Genomic DNA, 24,080 nt, shown 5'->3' on the forward strand with positions numbered 1-24,080 from the left:
AAGCCAACCGGAATTTTGAATAGGGTGGTGGCATTGGAAACAGGTGGGCGTGTCCCAATTAAAACCGGGGCAGGTGACACTCTACGTCAATCAAGGATGCAGCTACAGGGACAATCTTTGAACTCCCCACCCACAAGCAGACATATGTAAGGAATTCCATGCAGCCACAAGTGTGACACTCCTATGGCATGGGCAGGGAGGGCTGGACTCCGGGGATGGGTTTTTGGAGCTGGAATCTATTTTGTACGTGAACACCACGTTTAGTAATTACCTTTCAAGTGCTTGCCAATCGGGCCTTTACTTTATGCCACCCATATCAACCTAATTTCCCCTCTGTGCCCACAGCCTGATGCGGACATCCATTTCCTGTCCACATAAATCGCATTATTGTAGAAGAATTAGCAACGCGGCTTAAATGTAATGGTCAAACAGCTGTCACGCTATACGCACCCTGCCCCAAAACTGCAGACTTACCGCTCCGGGGTGGGCGCCTGTGGGGGGTGATGCGCAGGGGCTGTTGACATATTTTTCAAGGTTGAAGCCAGCCAGGGCCCCTCCAGACACCAAAATCCCGGGGCTGTGCGCGATCGGATTGAAAAACACAGATTTACGACTTGTTGGTGAGTCCGATCCGATGTAAACTGGAAACAATAATCTTATGAAAACAGCGACGGTTTCTGCCCTTCCAGTCGACCCTGTTAGCACGGGAAGCCCTCTCTTCCGGTGTCCTCTGCTGACCGCCTCAGAATACCGACACAAACATGCCCGGCTGCTGGCACATCTCTCCCACCCAGGGTTTTTGGGGGCCCGGCTGCACGTCCTCCTCCAGCGGCCGAAGCGCTTGGCTTGTTGCCTTCACGCGCACTAGTTACATATATTTACGCCTCTGCGACGCACAGGTTGGTTCAATTCCCAGGCCGGAGCCGGCAGTTCAGGAAACTCTGCTCAGCCGGTGCAGGCTGTTATGGGAACAAGTGCTTGCGAGTCGTCTCCAATTCCCAATTGTGCGTGTGTGCCACTGAAGGACGCTCGCCCGGGCTCAGCCGGATGTGTATCCCAGGGCTCGCCGGCACCAAGGCGGCCTCTGGCGGTGGCCGACGGGAACTGCCGCCTCCACTGACACGGGATGCTCGCCTCCCATGTTATTAAAATATTAATTATTGAATGTTGCGAACGTGAATTATGGATATGTAAAACCAATAAACAGACTTCGTTTACGGTAACGTTAGAAGGAGGGATGTGCTTTTAAATGGGGGGCGGGGGGGATGTGTGGGAACGCGCGGTGCTGCTAATGCACTGGCGGGCTCTGATTGAGGAGGAAGTTTGCGGTTTTGCAGTGAAATCTTTAGAACTGTGGTAAGTTCTTGAAACTCCAGACAAACCATTCATGCCTCTGTCTCTCCGCAGCGAAACTTTATTTGCAGCAGTAGAACTTGGCTACATCTGATCAGCCCGAAAAATAGCTGACCAGTATTTCGTGTTTGATAAAGTCACACAGAGACTGATTGACAGCCTTATGGGGCAGCCCTGAACAGTAAAGTTCGAGAAGAGAAGAGATGCCAACACACAGTGGAAACGAGTCAGGTCCCGGGCCGCGCTGTGATTGGCTGACGTCACGGGGGTGTCCCGGGCCGGCAGCCAATGGCAGCGCGGCCCGGGACAAAGGGGCGGGGCTTAAAAAAAGCACCAGAAACGCCCCCGAATCGCGTTTGAGAGAAAACGCGATTGACAGCCTCTGCCTCCCAATGGCTAGCCTCCATTTATGGAGCTAGCCAATTGGAAACAGAGGCTGTCCTAACCTCACTATTAAAAACAACAGATTTCGATCTGGGAGGGGCTTCGCCCCTCGCCAGGTTACGAAACCTAAAAAAGAATTCCCATCACATCATAAACCCCCACAACCGTTTCAAACAACTAATTCGCGAAGGCTGCAGCTGCTGCTTTTAAAGGCACAAAAAAATACAATCCTTCAGTGCAGGAAGTGATGACAGTGCAGGCCCAGCCAATGGAAGCACGAGAAAGAGTTCAAACTGGGCCTTTCAGAGTGACTCACCTGGCATTAATTATGCAAATGAGGCAGGTACATAGGTGGCGGCTCCGCTGCCCTCGGAATTGATCCCTCAGTAGCGCCTCGAGTGTGTCCGTGTTCATGTCAGGCTCAGCGCCCAGAAGCCCTGAACGAAGCCTCTCAGCGCCCAGAAGCCCTGAACGGAGTACTTTCATCGTAAGTAGCGCCTCTGATGGGGTCATCAGGCCAGGAGAGGGGGGACGCGGGGGTGGGGGGGGTGCACGCACAGTGGAAGATCAGCGCGCAAACTAGCGCCACGAATTGAACATTAAAGATAGAAAGGAAGTAAAGAAAAACACGGGATTCAGTTAAAGAATTAATGAAAAATCAACTTGCATTTAAAATGCAGTAAATAATGCCCGTGTCTTCGTGGGGGGGGGGGCTGCATTGTAAGGAGGGGTTCGAGCTCGGGACATGCTGATGACTGCACGTGTCAGCAGCGAGCGTTGAACCCGTGAGCGGCCTGTGCGAGGAGCGCTGCTCCGAGCGGCTGAATGTGAGATAGCTCAGGGGGTTGAGGCGCCTGCAGCAGAGATCTGTAGATGGCAGGGAGCACTGCTTGTGTCAGCAGCGAGTGTTGAACCCGTGAGCAGCTGAATGTGAGATAGCTCAGGGGGTTGAGGCGCCTGCAGCAGAGATCTGTAGATGGCGGGGAGCACTGCTCGTGTCAGCAGCGAGTGTTGAACCCGTGAGCAGCTGAATGTGAGATAGCTCAGGGGGTTGAGGCGCCTGCAGCAGAGATCTGTAGATGGCAGGGAGCACTGCTTGTGTCAGCAGCGAGTGTTGAACCCGTGAGCAGCTGAATGTGAGATAGCTCAGGGGGTTGAGGCGCCTGCAGCAGAGATCTGTAGATGGGGGGGAGCACTGCACGTGTCAGCAGCGAGCGTTGAACCCGTGAACGGCCTGTGCGAGGAGCGCTGCTCCGAGCGGCTGTATGTGAGATAGCTCAGGGGGTTCAGGCACCTGCGGCAGAGATCCGTAGATGCTGGAGGGAGCCCTCCGGGGTGTGACGCGGACAGTGATGGGGGGGCGGTGCTTTTGGGGTGGGATTATGATGCGCATTTGTAGGACGGTTTTCACTCTAAATATGTTTTGGATGCATTAAAAGCCACGCCCGCTTTGGGGAAATGAGGGGTTGTTTCAATGCTCGCCCCAGATTCTTTTTCGGTGACCTGCCTTCTTGGGGTTCGTTCCCTCAGCGAAGCACCGGCTTGAAATGAAAACAATCCCAACCCCCCAGGCCCGCAGCTCGCCAAGCAGAGGGCAGGGGGGCCGGGGGTGTACGTGAAATGGAAACACTGGGGGTCTCTGAGGGGCGCAGAAGATGGAATTCAGGGTTTTGCTTAAAAACGCGTCAACTCCTATGTTGCTGCTTCTGTCGTTGCATCAGATATAGAATAGAACCCGGAGCAGGACACTTACAACAAGCAAGGACTATTGGCTTTGGCAATGGTTGTTGGCTGCATAAGATACATAAGCCACAGCCACGGCTTTGTGTATCGCAGATTGAAAATGCGTCCGTTGTAAAACGAGGCGGAAAGAAAGGACTTGAGGCGAGCAGAGGCGACACCGGCTGAGGACGAGATCTCTTCACCCCCCCCCCCTCCTTTCATCGCCTCCGGAAATATTTTCTTGTAACTGATGCAATGTTGTAATATTGCGGATCCTCATGTAAAGCGCCCTGACACCCCCGGGTCCAGCCAGCGCCAGGGGAACTCAAAGAAAGAAAGAAAATGTCTGGGGGGGGGGGGGCGGGGATGTCTCCATGCCTGAAAGGGGGGAGGGGGCATCTTTGCTGCTCCAGGCCCCCTCCCCTCAGATCCTCTCCTTGACTCGTTGTTCAAGTCTCTTGTCGGCTGCTCAGGTGTTTTCTTTTCTCCGCCTCTCTAATTCTGGCCACAAACCCCTTCTTTCGCACCCGCGCTGTGGAAGAGAAACACCGGGACAAATAAATCACTCCGTTTTATTTTTTAAATAAATGGCTTTGGATTGTTTTATGAAGTGCCGATTCAGGGTCTGGGGGGCCAAGGGTCGGGGTCTGGGGGGCCAAGGGTCGGGGTCTGGGGGGCCAAGGGTCGGGGTCTGGGGGGCTAGGGGTCAGGGTCTGGGGGGCCAAGGGTCGGGTCTGGGGGGCTGAAGGGTCGGGGTCTGGGGGGCCAAGGGTCGGGGTCTGGGGGGCCAAGGGTCGGGGTCTGGGGGGCCAAGGGTCGGGGTCTGGGGGGCCAAGGGTCTGGGGGGCCAAGGGTCGGGGTCTGGGGGGGCCAAGGGTCGGGGTCTGGGGGGGCCAAGGGTCGGGGTCTGGGGGGGCCAAGGGTCGGGGTCTGGGGGGCCAAGGGTCAGGGTCTGGGGGGCCAAGGGTCAGGGTCTGGGGGGCCAAGGGTCGGGGTCTGGGGGTCTTGGCGGGCCAAGGGTCGGGGTCTGGGGGGCCAAGGGTCGGGGTCTGGGGGGCCAAGGTTCGGGAGCTGGGGGGCTAGGGGTCAGGGTCTGGGGGGCCAAGGGTCGGGGTCTGGGGGGCTGAAGGGTCGGGGTCTGGGGGGCCAGGGGTCGGGGTCTGGGAATTAGCAACGCGGCTTAAATGTAATGGTCAAACAGCTGTCACGCTATACGCACCCTGCCCCAAAACTGCAGACTTACCGCTCCGGGGTGGGCGCCTGTGGGGGGTGATGCGCAGGGGCTGTTGACATATTTTTCAAGGTTGAAGCCAGCCAGGGCCCCTCCAGACACCAAAATCCCGGGGCTGTGCGCGATCGGATTGAAAAACACAGATTTACGACTTGTTGGTGAGTCCGATCCGATGTAAACTGGAAACAATAATCTTATGAAAACAGCGACGGTTTCTGCCCTTCCAGTCGACCCTGTTAGCACGGGAAGCCCTCTCTTCCGGTGTCCTCTGCTGACCGCCTCAGAATACCGACACAAACATGCCCGGCTGCTGGCACATCTCTCCCACCCAGGGTTTTTGGGGGCCCGGCTGCACGTCCTCCTCCAGCGGCCGAAGCGCTTGGCTTGTTGCCTTCACGCGCACTAGTTACATATATTTACGCCTCTGCGACGCACAGGTTGGTTCAATTCCCAGGCCGGAGCCGGCAGTTCAGGAAACTCTGCTCAGCCGGTGCAGGCTGTTATGGGAACAAGTGCTTGCGAGTCGTCTCCAATTCCCAATTGTGCGTGTGTGCCACTGAAGGACGCTCGCCCGGGCTCAGCCGGATGTGTATCCCAGGGCTCGCCGGCACCAAGGCGGCCTCTGGCGGTGGCCGACGGGAACTGCCGCCTCCACTGACACGGGATGCCCTTCGCCTCCCATGTTATTAAAATATTAATTATTGAATGTTGCGAACGTGAATTATGGATATGTAAAACGAATAAACAGACTTCGTTTACGGTAACGTTAGAAGGAGGGATGTGCTTTTAAATGGGGGGCGGGGGGGATGTGTGGGAACGCGCGGTGCTGCTAATGCACTGGCGGGCTCTGATTGAGGAGGAAGTTTGCGGTTTTGCAGTGAAATCTTTAGAACTGTGGTAAGTTCTTGAAACTCCAGACAAACCATTCATGCCTCTGTCTCTCCGCAGCGAAACTTTATTTGCAGCAGTAGAACTTGGCTACATCTGATCAGCCCGAAAAATAGCTGACCAGTATTTCGTGTTTGATAAAGTCACACAGAGACTGATTGACAGCCTTATGGGGCAGCCCTGAACAGTAAAGTTCGAGAAGAGAAGAGATGCCAACACACAGTGGAAACGAGTCAGGTCCCGGGCCGCGCTGTGATTGGCTGACGTCACGGGGGTGTCCCGGCCGGCAGCCAATCACAGCGCGGCCCTGGAATGACGTCACGGGGGTGTCCCGGGCCGGCAGCCAATGGCAGCGCGGCCCGGGACAAAGGGGCGGGGCTTAAAAAAAGCACCAGAAACGCCCCCGAATCGCGTTTTTGAGAGAAAACGCGATTGACAGCCTCTGCCTCCCAATGGCTAGCCTCCATTTATGGAGCTAGCCAATTGGAAACAGAGGCTGTCCTAACCTCACTATTAAAAACAACAGATTTCGATCTGGGAGGGGCTTCGCCCCTCGCCAGGTTACGAAACCTAAAAACCAAGATCGAGGGGAGAGAGAATAGAGCATGGATAAAAGAGAAGAGGAAAAAGGGCAGGTCTAGAATGAATAGAGGGCAAATCAGAAATACAGGGAATAAGGTAACACACCAGGTGTGACAAAGATGATCGAAAACAATTAGAGAGGTGAGAGGATAGACTCTTAGAGCAAAGACTTAGGGGACAGACAACAGATCAAGGTTAGAAGATAGAGACTGAGGCAGTGAGAGTGTTGAAAGTGGGGCTCACCGGAGGAAGAAGTGAGCTGAGGTCTCCTTGGCAAAATTTTCATCAACTGCACTTCTTTTTTTACAAATTAAGCACTGAACATAATCATCAGTTTCCTTCATACCCACAAGCTTCTCTTCCAGTTGTCTCACTCTTGCTTCCATCCCAATCTCCCCTCAACGAAATCCTGTTATCTAAAGTGTCTTAGCTGCCATACAAAAGTTATTACTTACACAACATATGGGGGCATGCCTCTACTCTCTGATGGAGGTTCTATGGGTGCCTCTACATGTGGTGTTTGTGTACATTATGGTGGAAGTTTTACAATGCACACCTAAGTATGTTTATCTATATGTGGGGTTCTGCATTGTTGCCTCTTGATATTTTGCATGGGTGCATGTAACAGAACGTCTAGAGCATCCCGCTTTGTAAATAGGTTCATTTAATAAGTTTTACTTCGGATAGCTGCTCTGAAGCACATAGTATTTGGATTTTTCTAAACCCATTTAGGAAGCACCGCAATAAATCAGGATTCATCATTAGGTAAAAAGAAACTTTAGAATCCATTCTAGGAGTCCAGGGCACAGCACAGCCTTTGGATGGATTCATAAACCACACCTATCTTTGAGATTCATGTTGGACACAACCAAGAGTTTTTCCTTGCTCTACTAACTTTTCCTATCAGGCTGAAGCGCTGCCACCTTGGCTCATGACTGTCAATCTATCTCAATCTGGAAAACAATGTTTTAGTGAAAAGCATAGATACTTCATATCAGTACTTTTATCTCTGTACTTTTGGTTAAATTGCTAGATTATTTTCGTAGAAGAATTGTTGTCGCTAGTTTTAGACTGGGAGGCACTACCTTGTTTTGCATTTTGAAACTGGACATGGCTTTTGTTCCTCGTATTACAAATGGTACACAGCAATGTTTGAAAAGTCACGAACTTGAAGGAAACTGAAAAACGACACAGAAAAAGTCAAAAATATTTCAAAATCACTAGAAAAGTAGTTGGGGCAAAGGAATAACCTCGAATATTAACAGGAAAGGCTATTAAACAGTTAAAATATAATAATTTTGGAGCAAGGTAGACTTAAAAAGTGTCAAAGATGCTCTTAAGGCTGAGAAACAAAGTAGGTCAAAATAGCCGGCTAGAATACTTGCTATGCACACCCAATGACATTATCAGCTCACCTGTGATAACTACTTGGAACCTCATAAAAACAATGAACTTATTCACTAGGAGGAAGTAAATTACAACTATTCGGCAACTATGAACCCCCTCCAAGAAAAAATGTATATTAAAAACTTTCATAACGAAAAATAAATCCAGCGGGCTACCTTTCCATCAGTGATGTACTTGCAATTAATTTTAAGAAATTTTTCTGTAAAAGCTTCCTCTTCTTCAGAGGTCGATGACACCACCCTTGCTGGACGAACACATGTATGTGCCGGTGAAGAGGTTGCTTCTGTACGATGACACCCATCTGGATCCTAAAAGAAAAAAATTAATATACAAACAAAATTAATATTTGCACTGGCTGGAAACGATGCAATTAGAATCACTGAAAACACACAGCATTTGAACTGGGTACACAAAGGTCAACATTTTATGGGAAATTTCGTTGCAGAGTTTTTTAAATGTTGAAATCGCACTGAAAGAATTATTTGGAGTAGATAAAAATGTGTGCAGTCTTGCTGCAGACACCCTTCACTTTCTGTTGCAGACAAAACAGAAACCAAAAAGTCAACTTGTAATGAATTTTGATTCTGCCCCTTGCCCATGACTGGATGACTTTTTATACTTTAGGCTCTCCTTCTACTACTCTGTTTGTTGGACTTGGCCCTTTCTGCAGGGTCATCCCCAAACTTTTTGCCATTTAGCCACCTGTGCTTTTTAACCCGGTTTTGTTGGCTTTTAGGACTCTGCACACTTTACCACTACCAACCAGTGCTGAAGTGCTTGTGCTCTCTCCTTAAAACATGGTAAGAGTGGTTTATAAACAATTGGCATAATTAGTGGACATGCCCAGGGCCTGTAAATTAAAAGCTACTAGTGGGCCAGAAGCGCCAATTGTGCCACCCACCTAAGTAGCAGTTAATACATGTCTCAGGTCTGCCAAAGCAGCTAGTGTGTGCAGAATAAACCTCTTTCCAAGCCCAAAACTTCATTTTCAGTACATACAAGTCACCCCTACGGTAGACCCTGGACAGCCCAGAGGGCAGGGTGCAATGTATGTAAAAAGTAGGACATGTACTTTTAAGTTTTACATGTTCCGGATTTGTGAAAAACTCATTAGTTTTTCACGAATAGGCCACGTTACAATGGATGCAAATACATTGCATGCCATTACAACACGGTCTTTACAACAACCACGTTGTTACATCACATACCATTACGACTTGCTTTAGGGGTCGCGCTGGATTTTGGAATAGTATAATTTACTATTCCAACTCCAGTCTGTGCAATAGTAGGGAAGGTGTTGGATTTGAATTCCAACACCTTCTGCCCCTTCAGCAAGTCGTTGTAACAACTTGCAATGCAATGGTTTGCGATGCAACAACGAGGTCATTCTAATGACCGCGTTGTAATGGCATATGTATCGCATGCGTTGTAAACAATGATTCCCGTTTTTCACTTCTACAAGGTCTATCTCTCCCAAAGGGAAGCTTTGGGCGTTACCTTATTACATTTTATAAGTGTAATTTCCAAATGGCTACAGGTACTCAGTTCATGTTTGAAGTCAATGGAATTGCCATTAAAAATCCTAACTTATGGTGAAGGCAGATTTTAAATTACAATTTTGAAATTTGCACTTTTTTGAAAATTGGCATGTTTCTGCCGAGGCCTTCGGGCCTGCGGCCTGTCTCTAGGTTACATGACAGAGTGTAGTTGACAGTTGGGCTTTGTTTATTCCTCCTAGACAGCGACACAGAATGGGGAGCTTAGGGGTTACTAGATAGACCATCACTGGCAGTAATGGGAGGGAGGAGCTGGGCCCAGCCGAACTTACTTTTGAATAGGCTGTGCCTTGCCTCCACCAAAGGGCTGCCTACATACCCCTTGAAGTTAGCCTGGAGCCAAGGCAAGGAAGGCTGGGCACCTATGCACTTCAAATGCATGCCTCCAGAAGCTTCATCCCACTTCAAAGACACAAATGTGTACAAATACTGGACTTGAGACAGCAACCCTTTAGTACAGATCTGAACATTGGGCTACTCGGCCAGAAAGGACTGCTGTGCAGGTGAAAGGACTGTCACTCTGCTGGACAGCTGCTCTGAAGGACTGCTGCTCTGCTGAACTCCTGCCATCTTGCCTGGGTGAGGACTGGACCTGCAATTCTTGAACCCAGAACGACTCCAAGGGCTAGTTGGCTAGCCTCCTGATCTGAAGCCTCAGGGACACAACAGGCTTCTGAAAACTCTGCACCTGCCCCTGGACTCTGTCATCTGTGAGTCTACCCTGCCAGTGGTGCCACTCTAGTCCTGGTTCTTTGGAAGTGGGTTTAAGGTCACCTGCCAGCCTCTGTGGACCCAGGGGAACAGATGCATCCCCTCTGCTGCGCGGCACAGAACCACTGCATCGTTGCTGCTGTAAGGATTATACCAGTCGCAGAGACCTGCATTACCTTCGCAGCCCCATTGGAACCGCTGCGCTGCATCCTCGGTGCAGGGACACACATCCCTCGTCTATGGCACTCTCGGCGACAACAGATGCTGCATCACAGCACCTTGGACCAGACACATCGCCCCAACTGCACAATGCATCCTCGATGCCAGACTTCGCATCACAAGCCCTGTCGATGGGATTCCAAACGACACAAGCCCGGGCATGGCAGATTTGCCGCATCTCGGAACCACTGCATCACTTCGGCTGCGCAATGCATCTTTGACGCAGATCCTCGCAACGCCCAACGAACCAGGATTTAAGATACTTCATTCAGCTGGCTTAACTAGGTCCCTGTAGTTGGCCCACACTCCATCGCGATCGACCTGAACTTCTGACTTTGTCCCGGTCCCGTACGACCAGATATCCACAACTGGTGCTTTGTGCTATTTGGCGTTATTTTCACACAGCAAAAAATTCATTGCATTTCTCCAGTTCTACTTATTTGGATTTTTGTTGTATTGATTTGGTTTTATTTATTTAAGAGAGTTCTATTTTTCTAACTTGATGTGGGATCCTTTTTGTGTGGTGTTTTCACTTTATTACTGTTTGAACTGCTGCACAAATACTTTACACATTCCCTAGGAGTTAAGCCTGCCTGCTCTGTGCCAAGCTACCAGAGGGTTGAGCACACCATAATTTAGGGTTGGCTTGTGCCTCACCCTGATAAGGACTGCAGTTGCTGCTTGACTGGGGCTCACACTCCAGTCAACCAATAACCCAACTCCTCACACGAAGCATTTAGGTTGGAGGAGCAGGTCCTCGTGCCAGCTCCCCCTGCGACAGTTCTTCTGTCCTGACTTATTTTTCCTACCCTCTGCTGCCTCAGGTTTGTGCCTCCTCTGCTAGTTTTCTGTCTGACTTCTGCCTTCTTTTCTGCTCATTTTTCTGCCTTCTATTTTTGACTCTCTGCTCATTCCGCCAGTTATTTTGCCTCTTTCTTAATTTCTGACCTTTATCTGTCTTTCTGCTTGTTTCTGACCTATATTTTTCCTCTTTCTGCTCGTTTCTGACCTTTTTATCTCCTCATTCTGCTAGTTTCTGACCTCTATTCCTCTTTCTGCTAGATTCGGACTGTTAATTTTGACCTTTTTGCCAATTTCTGCTTGTTAGTTTTCTACTTTCTGCTCGATTTCTGACCTTTATTTTTTCTTTCTGCTTGTTTTTTCCCGCCTTTTCCCTTTTCCCTGCCCTCTCCCCCAGGACCTACTTAATGGTGGCCGCAGCGCAACACTATTGAGCAGGTCATTGTGCCAGCTCCCCCTGCGACAGTTCTCCTGTCCAGCTTGCCCGCAGTCCGCTACCCTCTGCTGCCTTAGGTTTGTGCCTTGTGCTCGTTTTCGGCCTTCTTTTCTGCTTGTTTTTTCTGCCCATGTATGCCCTCTATATTTGCATCTCTCTGCTCGTTCTGCCCATAATTTTGCCTCTTTCTGCTAGTTTCTGACCTTTATTTTGCCTCTTTCTTCTTGTTGCTGCGTTATTCTTCCTCTTTCTGCTTGTTTCGGACCTTTATTTTTCCTTTCTGCCAGGTATTTTTCCTTCTTCTGTTCGTTTCTCACCTTTATTTTTCCGCTTGCTGCTAGTTTGTGCCTGATATTTTTTCTTTCTTGTTGTTTCTGACCTTTATTTTTTAGCTTTCTGCCATTATTTTTCCTATTTCTGCTAGTTTCTGACCATTATCTATCCTCTTTCTACTCACTTCTGACCTTTATTTTTCCTCTTTCTGCTAGTTTCTTCCCCCTTCCACCAAATTACCTCCTCTTGTTATTTCCCTCTTCCTACACTCTGCTGCCTTAGGTTTGTGCTAACTCGTCAGCATAATAAATACCACACTGATTTATCTTGGAAGGATATTTTTATGTTTCCAAGATGGCCAACAAAAATACGACGAGAGACAGAAAAGATTCTGACAAGCGTACAGAGACAGGCAGCAACATATACAAAGATGCAAAAAGAAACAGACATACAGTTAGAGAGATCAAGGTAGACAGGCTGATACAGACTTTCGGATAGAGGCTTACAGAGAAATTCTTGGAAGTAGAAAGTGAGAGAGGCAGATTGATGGAAACAAATATAGAAGAAAGCATAAAAGGTAGACAGCAAACGACAGAGGAATAGGCAGAGATAAAGAAACAGAAAGACAGATAGGGAAAGCGTGAGATAGAGAGAGCCACTCGTACGTAGACCAAGTTAGAGCGAAAGAGATGTATAGCCATGTAAAGACAGATCTAAAAAGCCATAAACAGAAAGCAACAGAAGTAGAAACATTGTGAAAGAGACTGAGGTATACAGTCGCAGATAGCCGTAGAAACAGATACCAGCAGATATAGAGGCAGACTTACAGAGACAAATATCGAAAGAAAGATCTAAAGACAGATACAGAGGGAGATAAATGTAGGGACAGCTAGAAAGACAAACAGACAAACAAATAGACAAAAAGATATACTGAAAGAATAGAATACTATAGGGATAGGCAGATAGAACTAGCGCTACCGATAGAGACAGATCGATTAAGCGATAACAGTAGAGACACAAATATAAAGGTAAGGAGGCACAGACAGAGATGTACAAAGATGGAGAGAGACAAATAAAGACAGAGAGAAACAGAGATAGATAGTTAGATATAGGAGAACGCAGAGGAAGAGAGAAACAGACTGATCGCTAGAGAGGAAAATACAGACAAAAACAATGAAAGCAAAATATCCAGCTGCAAATAGATCAAGAAGTGGTCAGGCACACTAATATTTTTTCTAATTACTGGGAATTAATAGAGCACTATTTTACTAAACAAATTCACCTAAAGAATAACGCTACTTTTAACAACTGATTAGTCAAAACTTTTTAATACAAGTTGAAAATGCAATACCAGTTTCATATAAAAACTATAACAAACAATCCCTGTGCCCACAAGCAAGAACACATTGTTGCAGGCCAATGAAATATGACTCCTATGTGCATAAGCAAAACATTGTCACTCCACTTAACTGGCAAACAAGTTATCTAATGGCTGTGGTGTTAATACAAATTCAAATATAGTTAACCAATTGCAAGAGGAGGCTGACCCAAAGACCATTTTATCTATGAATTATTATGAATTTAACAGCTCAGTCTTTCTCTTTAATTCCTATTGATGTGTCTAGCATTTTTTTTTTAAGTGTTTTATATAGTGCGAACTAGACCCGAAGATATCGGTTATCAGAGCGCTTTACATAGCACCAGTTTCGTTACATGAGGACACCCTCATTTTTGTTAGGCACGGGTAGATTACGTGATTTGCCCAGAATCACAGGATGTTGAGCGTCGTTGCTGAGACACAAACCCGGTTCCCAGGGGTCGACGTCGAATGCTCTAGCCATAAGGCGACATTCTCTCCCCATTATTTAATGGAAATCAAGTGTGTCAATATTAAGCATTATATATATATATATATATATATATATATATATATATATATATATATATATATATATATATCAGCTCTCACTTTCCACAGTTCACCGGGGCACTCTTCGGCGGGTGCGGTCAGCGGGCGTGGACTCCAGCCAATATAACACTCAATCACTGCTCCATTAAACACAATGAACCGCACTCAGAGGGGAGGGAAACGTTTCAGTAACTTCTTTATTGCGTTATGAACATTGTTCATAACGGAATAAAGAAGTTACTGAAACGTTTCCCTCCCCGCTGAGTGCGGTTCATTGTGTTTAACGGAGCAGTGATGGAGCGTTATATATATATATATATATATATTTTTTTTTTTATGCGCATTGCTGAAATACAACATATTATGAAGGGGGTCTGTTGGAAAGTGGATTATTAGTAGTTGTAAATATGTATCTACCACGGGCCGCTAACACAATATAGAGCTCAGAATAGGTCTAAGAAAATTATTCCAATACTCAGCCCTTGGTAGCTTGGCTGTGAGCAGACAGGCTTCACTTCAGACACAACCTCCAGGAGGGATAATCTTCATATTCTCCCTCCCCCTGGCATTTGCACATTCCTTCCTTAAGCCTGCTATCTGGCTGGGTTCAAAGAATGGGGGTGTAAATTAAACTGGTTTCTCCTGTCTCCTCCAAATATTGAAGATTATTGTTTACAACCCCTCCCCCTTGCTCTGGCATTCCTGTGTAGCAGAACCCTCTCCTCCCAGAATGGCTCTTTCACCCCAGGGGTTACTTATCACAGGCTACTTATCAGCTCATCAAAGCAGCCTGGCTAATCCACTTAACTCTGACCAATCAGGACAGATCACTGAAAAGCTAAATTTTGGCTTACAGACAAGAAAGTCTTACAACGTATCTGTACATTTTAGGATAAATTCAGCAACATTATATTGTTGGATTTATCAATATCATTCTAGTAAGTCCTTGAATAATTTTTTTCTGAGTCTCCTGGTGGGAATTATTTAACAAATAACTTCTTGCCATGTTAACCTATATGGATGGGGATTTGCATTGGGCAAAAGGACTTGGGCATTTTTTCTAACATTAGGGTTCGTAAAACATCTTTTATAAGGACCCTGCATACTCCTGAAATACCTACGGGAGATTTTAGGGGTTCTGAACATGTCAAAATATTGCAGATCCTCACTCCACAGTGCTCCCAGGACAAACTTCAATTTTAGGAAACATTTTACTACAATGGGGGAAGTGAAATATGCAATTTCACTAAACCCAGGGCGTATAAAACTCATATTATAAGTACTTGATTCCCCCGCCCCCACCACCACCACCACCACTGGGACACCTAGGGGAGAACCTGGGGGTTCTGAATATGCCAAAATATTGTAGTTTAGTGATTTTAAGTGCCCCAAACACCCAAGTCGAGTTTGGGCACAATGTACATGTTAAAAGCAGTCCTGCAAAACAGGGCTGCTTTTATACTGACTTCCGGCCTCAGGAGTGCACACATGCAAGTGCAGAAAAGGCTGCTGGCCTCTAAACTGCCATGCCTTATTATATACTACAGACTTAAAAGTAGCTTTGACCCCCTGCCTTAATATGTACTAGGGCCTTGTAGGGGAGGTCATGCCGATCGTAGGGGTACAATAACGTATAGTGTACCCTAGTGTATGTAGGTGTTTTCACTGTATTCTAATATTCTAAGTGTGTTTTCAGCATAGCACTGGCCCTGGGTCTGGTTAGGCAGAACACAGGGACAGGCAGATCCAGTTACCACAGTACCTGTCAGCAAACAAATCTGGGGTTGCCCCAGGCACAGGATGGCTTTGCAACATGGTCTAGGACCAATAGGAAAACCGAAATGTATTTTGCCTTTCCGCAGGTTGGTTTATGAATTAATGAAACATGTTTCTCCCCATTTTGACTATTCAAGAAACTTAGGCATACATATCCCAGACAACGGTAAAAGAAAAAACATACGTACTGCTGACTTATCAAATTCAGCTTCTGAAGAAGTCGGTGATAATGGACTTATAGGACTTAGCGATGGAGAGCTTTCAACACTGGAAATATAGTCAGGATCAGGAACATACAAAACCTATAAATATTACAAAAACATTAAGTGTTAAAAAGTGAACTTTTAACATGAAAAAGTGCATGAACTTACCTGGATATAACATACTACCACGAGCAGAAAAGCTAGAATGAAGGTAAAATTTAAAACATTGCATCATTAAAAAATGTTGCAATTCTGTATTGATTGGTGGACTGTGCCAATATAGCACGGATTACTCCTGATGAAGCACTGAGGCACTATTCAGATGGTGGAGAGGCTTTGAGCTTGATGTCTCAGGGACACTACCTTCCTGAAGTCCTGCCCAAAATGCTTCCGTTTGCCCCAAGGATATTGTGTCTGATCTGGTGGGGCAGAGAAGGAATAGCACGTACAGGTTAATTGTGAATGAGTGCATAAAGGAAATAATTACTCTCCATTATGACCGAACACTGTGTGCTCTTTATTCATGGTATGCTTTTTAGGTCGAGCCTACCAGAAAGAGCAAGTTGTCTGATTGCGCAGATAGTATTGTTTCTTACCTGTAACTCCAGTTCTCTCGTAGGGGTTTTTCCATGATAGTCATAAGCGTTGAATAGTCCCGCCCATCTGTGGGGACCCCAGAGCACTTTATCAATATAACTAAGTGCTGAAGTTTGCGTTTCTTCGGGAAAGCCTTGAAAAGTCACTTAAAGTCATAATGCAGCCAAGGACAAGGCTACAGTGGCCAGAATTCTTCATCTTGGAGTGAAAAATGAACAGGTTGCAATGAAATATCAATCAATCAGGGATTTATAAAGTGCGACACTCACCTGTGAGGGTCTCAAGGTACTAGGGAGGGGGAGGGTGCAGCTCTGGTTCAGTCGAAGAGCCAGGTCTTAAGGTTCTTCCTGAAGGTGTGGAGGGTGGGGGAGCATCTGATGTCGATAGGTACATATGCGCCTAGTACCTGAATAATTTTGTAAGGGCACAGAAAAAGAACCTTCACAAACCCTTTTGCTATGTGAAACAGAGATGAATTGCAAGGCAATATAGCCCATAGGCTGCCATTATAATCAGAAGAAAAAGGAGGTTATGTCTTTAAGAGCAGAGACCCCTCCAATATCCCCTTCATGCTCAGCCAAAGGCAGTTGCTTTATTTCTTTTTGAAGGCTGTAGTAAATAAGTAATAACAGAGCATGAAGACTATCTGCATGTCTACTCCATCGGGGAGGAGGGAAGGGTTGCTTATGACTATCAAGAAAATACAATTAAGAGGGAACTGGAGTTACAGGTAAGAAACTATACCTTCTCTCGTAAGGGATGTCCATGTATAGTCATAAGCGTTGAATAGAATAGCAAGCTCATCCCACCAGAAGCGGTGGAGTAGACAGAACCACAAATGCATGTACACAGCTAGGCAAATAGATTTCTGGTGGATGCTTGTCCTACTTGAGCATCTGCTCTAGCATCTGTGTCAATGCAGTAGTGTCTACTGAATCTGTAGATTGATCTCCAAGTAGCTGCCTTGCAGATATCCACCAAGAGAATATTCTGCATCAAAGCCGTAGTGGCTGCCTTTCCTCTAGTGGAGTGAGCCTTGGGCCTACCAGTGAGAGATTGATTAGCTAGCTGATAACAGAGAATACAAGAGACGATCCATCTGAAGACTGACTGTTTGGAAGTAGCTAGACCAGTGCAAACTGGGCCATAATTGATAAATAGCTGCTGAGATTTGCGAATAGATTTGGTTTTATCCAGGTAGAATTTGAACACTCTTTACATCCAGCGATTGAAGAGCTCTCTCCGCTGGAGAAGAAGAGTTTTGAAAGAACGTGGGTAAAGCGATTGTCTGATTTACATTAAATCAGAGACCACTTTAGGAAGGAACCTGGAATGGGTATGCAACACTACCTTGGAAGAATGGAAGACTGTGTGTGGCTGATGAGCGCAAAGGGCCTGCATCTCACCAACTCTTCTAGCTGAAGTTATAGCCACAATGAAGGCAGTTTTTCAAGTTAGATGCAGAGGTGAAGCCTTATGAATCGGCTCAAAAAGAGGAAGAAAGAGGCGGGAAAGCACTACATTGTGCTCCAATGAAGGACAAGGACAGCTTATCGGAGGGCATACCTTCTCTACCCCCTCCAGGAAATCTTTAATAACTGGAATCCTAAAGAAAGAGGTCTGTGAAGTACTTTTCCTGTATGCCGTAAGGGCAGACCGGTGGACTCTGATTGACGAGTATTGGAGGCCAGATTTAGCAAGGTGTAGCAAATAGAAGAGACTGATATCCTCCTGGCAGGAAGTGGGATCGATCTGCCGGGAAGAGCACCAAATGCAAAATCTTCTCAATTTGAAGGCGTAGGCTGATCATGGTCGCTTTGCTTCCTTTAGAATGTCCAGACAGTACTGAGGTGAGTTTAGATGAGAGATGTTATGTGAAGCCATGCATGTCTCCGTAGGGAGACCCCCTGACAGTAACTGTGAGCGGGTAAAATCGAAGAATCTGCTCCCTCCTTGACTATTTTCTGAAAATCCTACTGGTGTTCTTTTGGAAGGTGATCTACAGAATGGAGAATGGAATCCCACAATGCACGATCGTACCTTCCTAGGTGGGCTGTGCTGCTGGCTGCTTTCATGGACATAGATGCCATATTGCATACTTTGCATCCCGATGAGTCCAATCTTTCACTCTCCTTATCAGAGGGAGAGGTAGCAGATAGTGATGTGGCATGGGATTTTCGTGCGGCTAATAACACCACTAAGTCAGATGGAGGGTCAGCACATAAAAACTGTGGATCTTGCTTCGGTGGACATTAGTTCTTCTGAAGCCTGGAGGGTGATGATTTTGCTGCAGCTGGAGTGAGGAACAACTCCATGGCTAGCTCAAGAAGACCCAGCACTAGTAGCAGGAGCAAGGGTCTTGAGCTGTGCGCTGATGTAGAGTTTCTTAGATCACCGAAGTCGATGGAGTGGGAACCACCTTATATATATGTTCAATTTTGCTGCGCCCCGAACCAGAACCTCCTGAAAGGTGTTTATGTCATCAATTGGGGAGGATTGAGGTTGAGGTGAGTCAGACAAGGTTGGAGAGTATAACAGTGGGAACATGAACTTGACCTGGGATTAGATCGGCGATGCAACCTTAAATGGTGTGATGCAGTAGAGGAACGTGAGTGTCCATGGTACCACAGGAGGTGGAATGACTGGTGTCGGTATTGAAAGTTGAGGTGCCAGTTTAGGAGGAGAAGCAGGTAGCGCTGGAAGCGGGCCACTAGTGGAGCCAATTAATCCGGTTGAGGAGATACTGAGATGGGAGAAAAGGGCTCTGGAGTGAGAATCTGATGAAGAGTAGATTCTCATTCTTTTTGATTGTCACCGTCTCCTCGACGTCAAGGATCTTCTTGACGTCGACCTCAGTCGCCATCAACTGGTTTTTGACGACGATCTGCACCTTGAGGTCGAACCCTGTGAACATAGGCCCCCACAGATGGGCGGGACTATTCAACGGTTAGGACTAAACATGGAAATCCCCTACAAGAGAACTAAGCGAATTTACATTTGCTACAGTCAACCCAATTTTCACTATTGTTGGCTTTATTGTCACTCATTTGCTTGCTTTTTATTCAATGGCTTGCTATCCCATTCTTGTCTGTGTGCCTCCCCTGGAGCACTGCTCTTTTATAATCCTTTTTAAAAAAAGTTTGAGACATTGAATGTCTAATGCAATAGGAGGTGCCAAATGAATCACTAGGTAAACCCATTTTTCAAATCTGCTTGCACTAGTACAGCCAGAGGAACACTGCTGGGATACAAGTGCTCTATGCGGATTCTGCCTGCCAGTCTCGTACCTATTTTCTATTTAGTTGCTAAAGATTCACCTGCTTTATATAATAATGTTGCAGAAAATGTTTGATGATTTGATCACCAAACCACATCTGCATATTCCTGGATTGAGCTAGCTAACCACCTTCCCCTGCCTATAAATCTCCATCTCTCGACCTTTGATGCAACAGAAACAATTCTTGGTTACTTCACAGTGCCTCCATGGGATGAACTTTTCCCTCACCTTGGTGCACCTCGTTTATTATGTGCTGGATGCACAACCATGTCACCAGAGTTTGGACATCTGTTTTGCACCTGGATGGACCCCATTTACTTCTTCCTGACAACAGTTTCATGGAATTTCCTTTGGACCCACTTATCCATATTAATGATGTCTTCTACTTAATGGTATAATCCCCACAAAAAATGGTTAAGCACCTGTTCACATGTATCCATCTGTTCTCACACACTTTGCAGTACCATTTAGCAGCATAGCAATGCAGCCACACCATGTTTCAAACCGTTGTCCAAAACATGAACTTCACCCAACACCTCCCATAACTGGCACATTACAACCCCTGCTCTTTTTAGTCATGCAACTCAGAAAGGGCGCCCACAAACCCGATGAAAACTAGAGTACTTGACAAGAAGAGGGGTTGGGAGAACACTGCCTCACAGGCCAGCTCAGATCTCCCCTTTGTATCCTGGTAAATGCAGTACATAATAGAAATGTTACAGCACACATACACTCATATTGTCCCACCATAAATATCTGATGGGACAGCCAGTTTGAGATCACATGTTTCAGCAGTATTCCTGGAAATCACCTGGGATACCACATTCAAAGAGAAACAACAAGATATTCTGAAAATGAGAAGTGCTGTGAGAGCACTGTCTGGATATTTAGGGCTTAAAAACGAAAGTCACACTTAGTTCTTCTCAATTGACTCCTAAGCTCAGCAAGATGTCCTGGCATGATGTTGGCAGATGGTGTCAAAATCACCTGAAAATTGACTGGGCTGAACTATATGGCAGTTGCTGACTGACTATATTTTACCTTCTCAAATTTTAGGACAAAAGTAACCTAGGAACTGCTTTACTTTGAAGTAAAAGTGGAGGTCAATGCAATGTTTTTGGCAGACTGGTCGCCAGTCATCCACTAATGGAGTCTACATTCACATGATTAGCATGATTCTATGGCAGGACCGGAGGCGAGGATTTTGCTCTACTTTCTTTTATTTCTATATCCAGCAGTGTTTAACTTTAACGTAAAAACGATCTTTCCCATGAACCATAGGAAAAGGTCAACAAAAAGGTGGACCAATAAGCCGTCCTGAACTCCCTGATAGGCACAGGGTTTCTGGGATACATACTCTTTCTTTTCCTGCTCTCCGGCAGTTAAGTAACAAATTTTCCTTTATTCTTGTGATGCTTATTGGTGTTTTTTTCTCTAGATTGCATGCTTCTTGAGCTTTTGCAACTGTTACATGGTGGTGCGCAGCGATTCCCCATGCCACGGGAGCATCTCTCATCGCTCCACTCGCTGCAGCTTCAGAAGACTCAAGTCACCGTGGTGGCGGCCGGGAGCAGCTATAGGGTGCACGTACAAGGCAAACCGCGTCTCTTTGCTTCAAGGGGGATGCAAGTTTCCTGTCAGTTTCAAATCTAACAGCAACGCATCCTGCCGAGCCTCTGCCTTTGCCTCGAACCGCCTGCAAGCTGATGCGACTGTATTTCAGGTTTGTAACTAATTTAGGCAGCCTGACGCCTGTCTCTGAAACGGGTCGGTAACTCTGTGCCTATCAGAATTGGTAATTGGAGCAAGATGCTCCTAGCAGGATAGTACCTGCCTTCTTTGGCTGCCACTGGGGCCTGGTCCAGGCGTCCAGTATACTCTCATTATCAGGGTGCATCCACCCCATGGGAGCCTGTGCCCAGCATCCGCACCTGCGTGACCAAATTAAGGTCTTGCCAAAGCCGCCAAATACATAGGAACCTGACGTTCACGAGATGAAGTGGGGCAGTGAGAACACTAGTAAGGTTCCACCCCACCACATTATTATTTGTCAAACTGGTGAAGCTGCTTACAGTGGTCATGGAGGAATATGTTGAGGATGAGTCCCTACAGGTCTTCCCACTAGACAACGAGTTCTGCCTCCATCCACCAGGCAGTCACGGCAGCCATGGGTCCCTTTGAACAACGCCTCATGGAAATAGCCTACTCATATGCTGACAACCCGCCTCCTAAGGGCACCCCCCCTCCCTTACACGCACCCACAAGCGCAAATCTGATTCAGCCATTGACTTTGGCGCCTTTGAACGCCTTAAAAAGGCCTTCCTAGCCTGTCCTTCCCTCAACCACCCTGACGCACTGAGCGAGGTTCCCCCCTTATTCCCCGCAGGGCAGGGGGGATGAAGACAATGAGTCCCCCAGCGAATCCACGGATGAAGAGAGCCCCTCCAGGCCCCGGCGCCCCCCCTGCAGGTGGCGCAGAAGCCCCTTCAGACAAGCTGGTCCCGGAGGACTGTCTGCACCCACGTTCCACGGAATGGGTCCCCGCAGACAAGGTCGCCCAGTTCATAGCAAGTTGGCTTAGGAAGCTCCTGCAGAAGGAGGTTAGAGCCTGCCTTAAGGCGAATGCCCGCGACCCTCCCTCGCGGGTAAGGTGGCGGTCACTCTGGAGATAGATCCCAGAATGGCAATGTTTCTGCAAAAATACATCCGTGACTCCAAGAAAGGGATAGATAGGTCCTAGAGGGCATGCCAGGACAAGCTGGCATGCCACTCATCAAGATCCTGGACCTCGCTGAGGAAGCGAAAGCTTCCAATTCCCCTCTCTCTTCCGAGTCCGTGTCAGGCTGGGCTCAGGGCGCCATAGTATTTCTGGGCAATGCTAACTGCGCTCTCTTAACTGAGAGACGGCGTTCCTTTCTGTTAAAGGTTGACCCCAAATTTGGGGACCTCACTTCTCCAGAGGCAGGCACTGTGGCTCAGGGGGGGCGGCTCTTCGGGGAGCCGTTTGTCAAGTAATTGAGCAAATTCGTGGCCACATTTACCACCTTGGACAAGGCGCAAACCTCTATATAGAGGGTTTTCCACCCGAAGGTTTCTGTTGGGGCCGGCCATGGTAGGGGGCGATCAACCGGCAGCTTCTATACCTAAGCCCCTGTCAGAAACTTCAAGAAAAACCAGGAGCAACCCAAGCAAGGACACTTCTTCCAATCCAGATGAAACTACAGACGTCGAGGCTCCAGAGGCACCGCCAAGGGTCACTTACCAGGCCCAATCAGGTAAGAGTTTGCCTCTCCCAACAGTCACAAGTAGGGGGCAGGTTGGCTTTGTTAATGCGCAATAGGGAGGCTATTACCTCAGATTCGTGGGCTCTTTAAACCATCAAGGGATTCGGATAGAATTCTACGGGTGCCCGGTCCAGGAGGTTAGCCCACGCCCTCTCCTCTTTTCAGAAGCCCAAACAGCCCTGGTAGACAAGGAAGAGAGGACCTACTAAGCAAAGGGGCGATTGCTCACGCCTCCCTCCACCCACGGGGTTTCCTAAGCAACCTTTTCTTGTGGACAAGACCGATGGGGGGCAGCGCCCAGTCATAAACCCAAGGGAGTTCAAGAGCTGGTTGGTTTACCGCCATTTAAAAAGGGAGGGAATCCACCTGCTGCGCAACCTCCTGCGCCCAGACAACTAGATGGAGCATCTAGACCTACAGGATGCGTTCTTCCACCCTCACTGCTGGTTTCTTCAATTCCTGTGGAAGGGCCAGGTATATGAGTTCACTACCCTCCCTTTTGAGCTATCCTCTGCGCCTTGGTGCTTCACCAAGGTCCTCAAGGCAGTAGTGGAGTACCTCAAAGCTCGCGGGTTCTGACTCCTCATGTACCTCTATGACCTCCTCTTCTTGGCTCAATCCCCGCTGTTGCTGATGGAACAACTACAGGCGGTGACCTTGCTGCAAAGACTGGCCTCTGTTATCAACAAAAAGAAGTCCCTCCTTACACCGGAGAGGCAAACTAACTTTCTGGGGCTCATCATAAACTCAGTGAACAAAACCTTAAGTTTACCAGATAGGAAGAACTCAAATATTGGAAGGGCACTCAGGAGAACCCTAGCCAAGCATACTACTTCTCTCCGGCAGATCACAAGAATAGTGGGTCTCCTGTCGTCCTCAATACAGGCAATCTTCCCAGGCCCTCTCCTCTACAAGGCCCTCCAACGTCTCAAAGCCTCCCACCTGAGGAAAGGCAGTATACGGAGCAAGTCCAACTTACAGAATAAGTGAGGCTAGAGATGCGGTGGTGGGTAGACCATATGAAGGCCTGGAACAGGCAGGCAATCTTTGGCTCAGCTCCGGACTTGGTTATAGAGTCGGACGACAGCAAATCAGGCTGGGAAGGTCGCTGCAGTACTCCTTTACAGGCAGAAAGTGGTCCGCAGACGAGCAACTTCTCCACATCAATTGCCTAGTACTATTGGCAGCTACCTTGCCATCAAGTGTTGGACCAAGGACCAGGTCAGCTGCAGCGTACTTCTCAAGATGGACAATGTCTCAGCAGCCCGAAAGATAAACCACCTGGGTGGCACCAAGTCCAAGGCACTAGCGGACATGGCCAAGGAGTTTTGGACATTTTGCCTTAACCGCAATGTATCGGCGGAATACCTTCCCAGGACGTCCAATGTGATCGCAAACTGGTGCTACAGGGCATGGACAGATAGGAGCTTCTGGCAGCGGGACCCTCGAGTCTTCCAGAGACTGCAATCTC

At 47.5% G+C, this 24,080-nt stretch overlaps 1 protein-coding gene across 5 annotated transcripts in view; it reads right to left on the reverse strand.

Moving 5' to 3' along the window:
• The window catches only part of OXR1 (oxidation resistance 1), a 1,544,927-nt gene that overhangs the window by 520,130 nt on the left and 1,000,717 nt on the right, over nt 1-24,080 (reverse strand). For all 5 annotated transcript variants that reach the window (XM_078686888.1, XM_078686887.1, XM_078686886.1 and 2 more), the window contains 2 exons: nt 15,437-15,550; nt 7,723-7,875 (listed from right to left, as the gene is read on the reverse strand). In XM_078686888.1, coding sequence (XP_078543014.1) covers nt 7,723-7,875; nt 15,437-15,550 — 267 coding nt within the window. The remainder of the gene's footprint in view (nt 1-7,722; nt 7,876-15,436; nt 15,551-24,080) is intronic.

This window comes from Lissotriton helveticus, chromosome 4_1 (genome assembly GCF_964261635.1).
Source record: "Lissotriton helveticus chromosome 4_1, aLisHel1.1, whole genome shotgun sequence".
NCBI classification, from domain to species: Eukaryota; Metazoa; Chordata; class Amphibia; order Caudata; family Salamandridae; genus Lissotriton; species Lissotriton helveticus.